Raw genomic sequence first — 7,991 nt, 5'->3', positions numbered from 1 at the left:
CCTTTAGGAAAAAGGGCACCATACAAAAGGTGGGCAGATATCCAGTTTCGATAACAGAGGCAAAGTTGCCTATGTCTCGAAATGGTATTCCCAACCATTAGTGGGCCTGCCAGTTACTGAATTTTCTTAAGGAAAAAGGCCACCATACAAAGATGGGCAGCAATCCAGTTTAGATGGCAGAGGCAAAGATACCTTTGTATTGAAATGGTAATACGCCAACCCATTGAGTGGGCCCTGACAGCTAACTGATTTTACTTAGGTAAAAAGGTCACCATACAAAAGGCAGAAATCCATTTTCGATTACAGAGGCAAAGTTGTCTATGTCTCGAAATGGTATACCACCCATTAGTGGGCCTGACATCTACTGATTTTCTTAAGGAAAAAGGCCACTATACAAAAGGGGGGCAGAAATCCAGTTTCGATGACAGAGGCAAATTTGCCTTTATCTCGAAATGGTATACCCACCCATTAGTGGGCCTGACAGCTACTGATTTTCCTTAAGGAAAAAGGCCACTATCAAAAGGTTGGGCAGAAAATCCCAGTTTTTCGATGACAGGTTGGGCAAAGAAATCCCAGCCTTTTTGATGATTTTCCCAAGAGGCAAAAGGTGCCTTTTTATTTTTATTCGGAAATTGGTATTGGCCCACAAATAAGTGGGCCTGACAGCTACTGATTTCCTTAAGGAAAAAGGCTAGCATACAAAAGGTGGGCAGATATCCAGTTTCGATGACAGAGACAAAGTTGCCTATGTCTCGAAATGGTATACCACCTATTAGTGGGCCTGACATCTACTGATTTTCTTAAGGAAAAAGGCCACTATACAAAAGGTGGGCAGAAATCCAGTTTGTCGATGACAGAGGCAAATTTGCCTTTATCTCGAAATGGGTATACCCATCTCGAAATGGTATAACCCACAAATTAGTGGGCCTGACAGCTACTGATTTCCTTAAGGAAAAAGGCCATCATACAAAAGGTGGGCAGAAATCCAGTTTCGATGGCAGACAAAGTTGCCTATGTCTCCAAATGGTATACCCACCCATTAGTGGGCCTGACAGCTACAGATTTCCTTTAGGAAAAAGGCCATCATTAAAAATGGTGGGCAGATATCCAGTGTTGATGACCGAGGCAAAGTTGCCTATGTCTCGAAATGGAAAAACCCACCCATTAGAGTGCCTGACAGCTACTGATTTCCTTAATGGAAAAAGGAACCAATCAAAAAGTGGGCAGAAATACGGTTTAGATGACAGAGGCAAAGTTGACTATGTCTTGAAATGGTATACCCACCCATTAGTGGGTCTGACAGCTACTGATTTCCTTAAGGAAAAAGGCCACCATACAAAAGATGGGCAGAAATAAAGTTTCAATGACAGAGTCAAAGTTGCCTATGTCTCGAAATAGTATACACACCCATTAGTGGCCCTTACAGCTACTGATTTCCTTAAGGAAAAAGGCCATAATACAAAAGTGGGCAGAAATCCAGTTTTGATAACAGACACAAAGTTGTCTATGTCCTCGGAAATGGAATCCCCTCCCACCAGTGGGCCTGGCAGCTACTGATTTTCTTAAAGAAAACGACTACCATACAAAAGGAGGCAGGGAGAAAATCCAGCTTCAATGACAGAGACAAAGCTGCCCTATGTCTTGAAAATGGTATACCAACCCATTAGTGTGCCTGACAGCTACAGATTTCCTTAAGTAAAAAAAGGCCACCATACAAAAGGTGGACAGAAATCCAGATTCGATGACAGAGGCAAAGTTGCCTGTCTCGAGATGGTATACCAATCCATTTAGTGGGCTTGAAAGGTAACTGATTTCCTTAAGAAGGAAAAAGGCCACCATACAAAAGGTGGGCAGAAATCCCAGTATCGATGACCGAGACAAAGCTACCTATGTCTAGAAATGGTATACCCACCCTTTAATGGGCCTGACAGCAACCTAATTCCCTTAAGGAAAAGGCCACCAGACAAAAAGATGGGCAGAAAGAAAGTTTCGATGACAGAGACAAAATTTGACTATGTCTCGAAATGTTATATCCCAACCATAGTGGCCTGACAGCTACTGATTTCCTTAAGGAAAGGCCACCATACAAAAGGTGGGGGCAGAAAAAATCCAGTTACGATGACAGACAAATTTGCCTATGTCTCGAAAATGGTATGACCCACCCTTATTGTAAGGCCTGACATACCTGATTTCCCCTAATGGGAAAAGTCAACTCCATACAAAAGGTGGGCAGAAATCCAGTTACGATGACCAGACAAATTTGGGCCTATGTCGCGAAATCGTAATAGCGTCTTCCCAAACCATTAGTGGGCGCCTGACTGCTTATTGATTTCCTTAAGGGAAGAAAAAGGTCACCTATACAAAAGGTGGGGCAGAAGTCGCAGTTTCGATTGACAGAGGCAAAGTTGCCTATGTCTCGAAATGGTATACCACCCATTATTGTGGGCGAGGCAGCTACTGATTTCCTTTAAGGAAAAAGGACATCATACACAAGGTAGGCAGAAATTCAGGTTCGATGACAGAGGCAAAGTTGCCTAGTCTAAAGGTCTCAAATGGTATACTACAGTTCATTCCCAAGTGTAAGCCTGACAGCTAATGATATCGTTAAGGTAAAAGGCCACCATACAAAATGTGGGCAGAAATCCAGCTTCGATGACAGAGACAAATTTGCCAATGTCTCGAAATGGTATACCTACCCATTAGTGGGCCTGACAGCTACTGATTTACTTACGTAAAAAGGTCACCATACAAAAGGCAGAAATCCATTTTCGATTACGGAGGCAAAGTTGTCTATGTCTCGAAATGGTATACCAACCCATTAGTGGGCCTGACAGCTACTGATTTCCTTAAGGAAAAAGGCCACTATGCAAAAGGTAGGCAAAAATCCAGTTTCGATGACAGAGGCAAAGTTGCATTTGTATCGAAATGGTATACCCACCCATTAGTGGGCCTGACAGCTACTGATTTACTTAAGGAAAAAGGACACTATGCAAATGGTGGACAGAAATCCAGTTTCGATGACAGAGGCAAATTTGCCTTTGTATCGAAATGGTATACCCACCCATTAGTGGGCCTGACAGCTACTGATTTCGTTAAGGAAAAAGGCCACTATACAAAAGGTGGGTAGAAATCCAGTTTCGATGACAGAGGCAAATTTGCCTTTGTATCGAAATGGTATACCCACCCATTAGTGGGCCTGACAGCTACTGATTTCGTTAAGGAAAAAGGCCACTATGCAAAAGGTGGACAGAAATCCAGTTTCGATGACAGAGGCAAATTTGCCTTTGTATCGAAATGGTATACCCACCCATTAGTGGGCCTGCCAGCTACTGATTTCGTTAAGGAAAAAGGCCACTATACAAAAGGTGGGTAGAAATCCAGTTTCGATGACAGAGGCAAATTTGCCTTTGTATCGAAATGGTATACCCACCCATTAGTGGGCCTGACAGCTACTGATTTCCTTAAGGAAAAAGGCCACTATACAAAAGGTGGGCAGAAATCCAGTTTCGATGACAGAGGCAAAGTTGCCTTTGTATCAAAATGGTATACCCACCCATTATTGGGCCTGCCAGCTACTGATTTCCTTAAGGAAAAAGGCCACTATACAAAAGGTGGGCAGAAATCCAGTTTCGATGACAGAGACAAATTTGCCTTTGTATCGAAATGGTATACCCACCCATTAGTGGGCCTGACAGCTGCTGATTTCCTTAAGGAAAAAGGCCACTATACAAAAGGTGGGCAGAAGTCCAGTTTCGATGACAGAGAAAAATTTGCCTTTGTATCAAAATGGTATACCCACCCATTAGTGGGCCTGACAGCTGCTGATTTCCTTAAGGAAAAAGGCCACTATACAAAAGGTGGGCAGAAATCCAGTTTCGATGACAGAGACAAATTTGCCTTTGTATCGAAATGGTATACCCACTTATTAGTGGGCCTGACAGATACTGATTTTCTTAAGGAAAAAGGTCACCATACAAAAGGTGGGCAGAAATCCAGTTTTGGTGACAGTAGCAAAGTTGCCTATGTCTCAAAATTGTATACCCATCCATTAGTTGGCCTGGCAGCCACTGATTTCCTTGAGGAGAAAGGCCACCATACAAAAGGTGGGCAGAAATCTAGATTCGATAACAGAGGGAAAGTTGCCTATGTATTGAAATGGTATACCCACCCATTAGTGGGCCTGACAGCTACTGATTTACTTGAAGAGAAAGGCCACCTACAAAAGGTGGGTAGAAATCTAGTTTCGAAAGACAGGGACAAAGGTGCCTTAAGTGGGCCTGATAATTACTAATTTCCTTACAGAGAAAGGCCACCATGCAAAAGGTGGGCAGAAATCTAGTTTCGATGATAGAGGCTAAGTTATGTATATTTCATTTAGGAGAGGAGCTTGACCGACGAAATCCAGAAAATTCCAAGAGCCAAATGAATGGGTCACAGACTGGCCTCATGACAGTGTTGTCGAATTCACACCAAAGACAGCTAGGGAGGAACCCCAGACATGCCTTCTGAGGAACTTCGAAAGGTGTGGGGGAACACCTTCAGAGGAACCTCGCTAGGTGTGGGGGAACACCTTTAGAGGAACTTCAGAAGGTGGGGGTGAACACCTTCAGAGGAACCTCAGAAGTCATGGGGGAAAGCCCTCAGAGGGCCTTGAGAAGGCGTGGGGGGACGCCTTCAAAGGAACCTAGGAAGGATCTTGGAGTTCCTCCCATTCTGCCAAAGGTGCGTCTTCGATTCCGTTGTCGTGAAGTCAATCTGTGACTCATCCAAAATGCCCTTAGAGTGGGCCAAGCCCTTCGTCCCATCCAGCTAAAATTCCTACATCAGCTACATTGTGATCACCTCTGCCATCTGTCCCACCTGAACAGCTGCTCTGATTAGGAGACTGGCTTTTAATCCGAAAGTTTAGAGTTTACTGCTTCCTAAGCAGTTTTTCCGGTCATCTCCCTCAATTAAATCCTCCACCATCTGCGTGAGGACCTCCCACTGCTTTCCGTAGTCTTTCTTCTCTCTTTGGGCATTGCAGTACTCCCTGTACTGATCCGCTTCTACTTTCTGCAGTAGTTGTTGTAGGTCCTCTTCTTGGTCCAGGCTCTTTTTTTCTTCTTCACTGTTTTTCAGGATTTCATTGTCCAGGTCTTTGTTTCTATGGTCCAGTGCAATGTGTTCCAAATAGAAGTTTCTCTGAGCAGTACCATGAAGGAGTGCCATCAACATGTACTTATCATGATTCCTCAGCTCTTCCTCCTGCATCCTTAGGTGCTCCCTGACGCGTGTTCGTTCTTGAATTATAGTTTCGTCTTGCATCCTGCAATTTTCTCTCAATCTTTCACATTCTTTCCTAAGGTGTTCCAGTTCTTGGAGGTTTGTGTTTTCTGCCTTCTTCAAAGAGCAGATATCTCTTTCTGCAAGCTTTAAAGAAGACTCCAAGTTCTGTTGTTGGTACATGGCACTTTCCAAGTTCTTTTTGCAGCTGTTCCTCCCGTTCTTTTAGCTTGTCCTTTTCAGTGTCCTTATCCCTGAGCTTCTCCTGGTAATGCAGTTTCATTTCACTGCTCTCTCTTTCGAGCTCCTTTCCATGATTGAGGGCAACTTCTAGTTTGTCTTCCAGTTCTTGTTTCTCACAGATCAATTTTTGTTCTGCACTTACAAAATTCTCTATCTGCTGTTGCTTCCTGTGGAGCTCAACTTTTACAATTCTCAGGGATGTCTCCATCTCATTGCCTCTTTTCCTTTCTTCTTTCAATAGGGTCTCCATTTCGCTCCTGTGATGGAGAGCATTCTTTTCCTCGTTTGCTAAAGAGTTCTTGAGTGCGGTCACTTCCAGGAGCGCTTCATCTAAGGCTTCCTTGACCGTGGCGTTTTCTCCTCCTAATTCGGAGACCCAGTTCCTCATTACCTGGACTTCATCCCTCAGAATTTGGGTCTGCTTCTGTTCGTCTCCAAATTCTTTCGAGAGTAAAGTAATGCCCAGGCACTTATCTTCTAAATCTTCTTTAATCATTGCATTTTGTCCTCCTAATTCAGTTACCCAGTTCCTCATAGCCTGGACTTCATTCCTCAGGATTTGGGCCTCCTCCAGTTCTTCTCCTAACTCTTTCTTCAGGGAAGTAATTGCCAAGATTGCCTCTCCTAATTCTTCTGTAATCTTGGCATTCTCACCTCCTAATTGTGATACCCATTTCCTCATGACTTCAAGTTCTGCACCAGTGATCTCATTTTTCGCTCTTTCAGTGCTTAGAGTTTCTGTTGCTGAAACCAGTTGAGATTCTTTATGGCGCAACGCTGATTGTAGCGACTGAACTCGGTCATTTAGTATCAGGACCTCATTCTGAAGGCTGAGGTTTGTCTGGGTCTCATTTTCGAGGTTCTTCTCGAGCTCATAATTTTCGTCTTCAAGCTGAGCTACATTTCTGTGGGCCGTTTCAAGTTGACCTTTGTAGCAAGTAGCCAGCTCCTCAAACCTCGACTTTTTAACCTCAGTGAGCTCTAGTTGTTGCTGGAGATCTAAATAGGCCTCTTTCATGTCCAAAATCTGATTTTCTAATATTGTGAGTCTGAGGCGCTCTTCATTGGCCTTCTCCAAAGTGCTGTCCAGTTCCCTGTCTTTCTCAACGATCGTTTGCTCGAAAACACTTCGAAGTTCTCTTTCTTCAACGTCTCTCTTCATCAACAAGTGATCTTTCTGTTTCAGTTCATTCTCCAGAGACGTTATTTGAGCCATCAATTCGTCATTCATGTTTTCTATGATGTCGACTACGCCTAAAGCCTCTTCACAATTTTCTTGGTGCTTTCGTATTCCATAGAGTATTTGTTCATTTTCGGTGGTCAGAGCTTCGATTTTTCTCTTCATTTCGGTTTCCTCAGCTGCTTTCTTTTCGATCAGAAGATCCTTTTCCAAAATTTGGTTCTGAAGCCTCACGATGTCTTTCTTCGCATCGTTCAGCTGGCGTTCCAGTTCATTCTCCTCCTCCTCCTCCTCCACCTCCTCCTCAGTGGTTTCGAGATCTTCCGTTCCAGAAATTTTTTCATCTTCGTCCGAGCTGTCCAGTTCTTCCTCCTCCTCCTCCTCCTCCTCTTTCTCTTCGTTATTATCATCATCATCAGAGTTATCAAGTTCTTCCACCTCCTCCTCCTCCTCATCATCATAGCTGTCGAATTTTTCTTTCTCTTCCTCCTCCTCCTCCTCCTCCTCCTCTACGTCCTCATCGTCAGAGCTGTCAAGGTCTTGTACCTCCTCCTCCTCCTCATCTACGTCCTCATCATCGATCTCATCGTCAGAGCTGTCAAGATCTTCTATCCTCCTCCTCCTCCTCCTCCTCCTCCTCCTACCTCCTCCTCCTCCTCCTCCTCCTCCTCAGAACATTCCAGATCCTCGATTTTCAGAGTTAAATCCACTGTGGGCACTTCCAGGTCCTCTTCCTCACGATCAAGGTCATCGCATCCAAAGAGTTTAGGCTTCCAGTAAACAGCCAAGAGCAGCGCCAGAGCCCCTGCCATCAAAGCCATCCAGGGGATGGCACCGGCAGAGGCTGGCGTCTCAATGCTTCCGCTGTCCAGTCGAGTTTCCACGACCTCTGGGCTCCAAGACTCGGCGACGACGGCGTGGTGAAGAGATTCCAAGGAGTGTCCAGTAGTGGGTCCTCGGCATTGAATTATGTTGAGTAATTCCTGCACGATCAAATAGTAAACTTCGCAAGGGACGAGTGCGAGTACGAATACGAGCAGATTTAGTCCGAATACTTTCAAGCATAATTCACAAGGGGCAAGCGCGAGTACGAGCATATTCAATACTAATACTGGCAAGGAAAACATTCTGAAATGTTAACCCTTAACTCTGGCTTTCACCAAAGCTAGTTTCAGAATCTGCCACGTCCTCGATACGTCTCCGAAGGAGGGAAGGAGCGAGCGGAGAAGGATCCATTCCGTGGAAGACTCCAGAACTCACAGGATTCCTACTCAATCCTCATCGTTCTTGGCTCGTCTCCAGA

The 7,991-nt window shown here is 44.5% G+C and overlaps 1 protein-coding gene across 1 annotated transcript; it reads right to left on the bottom strand.

The window, feature by feature from the left end:
- Positions 1-5,341: 5,341 nt before the first annotated feature.
- LOC135215882 (CAP-Gly domain-containing linker protein 1-like) lies at positions 5,342-7,753 on the bottom strand. The gene is made up of 2 exons (XM_064250836.1): positions 7,576-7,753; positions 5,342-7,356 (listed from the first exon to the last, which is right to left on the bottom strand). The coding sequence occupies exons 1-2, from the start codon at positions 7,751-7,753 to the stop codon at positions 5,342-5,344; spliced, it is 2,193 nt and encodes a 730-aa protein (XP_064106906.1).
- Between the last annotated feature and the right edge of the window lie 238 nt (positions 7,754-7,991).

Source organism: Macrobrachium nipponense, chromosome 5 (assembly GCF_015104395.2).
Source record: "Macrobrachium nipponense isolate FS-2020 chromosome 5, ASM1510439v2, whole genome shotgun sequence".
Lineage (NCBI taxonomy): Eukaryota > Metazoa > Arthropoda > Malacostraca > Decapoda > Palaemonidae > Macrobrachium > Macrobrachium nipponense.
Note: the sequence above shows the minus strand (reverse complement) of the source record. Positions and strands in the feature narration are given on the sequence as shown.

What these genes read in the sequence shown, in the direction of transcription:
- LOC135215882 (XM_064250836.1), bottom strand. Translation starts at nt 7,753, where the DNA reads ATGCTTGAAAGTATTCGGACTAAATCTGCTCGTATTCGTACTCGCACT. An exon ending in CCGAGTCTTGGAGCCCAGAG is followed by an intron (nt 7,357 to 7,575) that starts GTCGTGGAAACT and finishes GAATGTTCTGAG; the next exon opens with GAGGAGGAGGAGGAGGAGGA.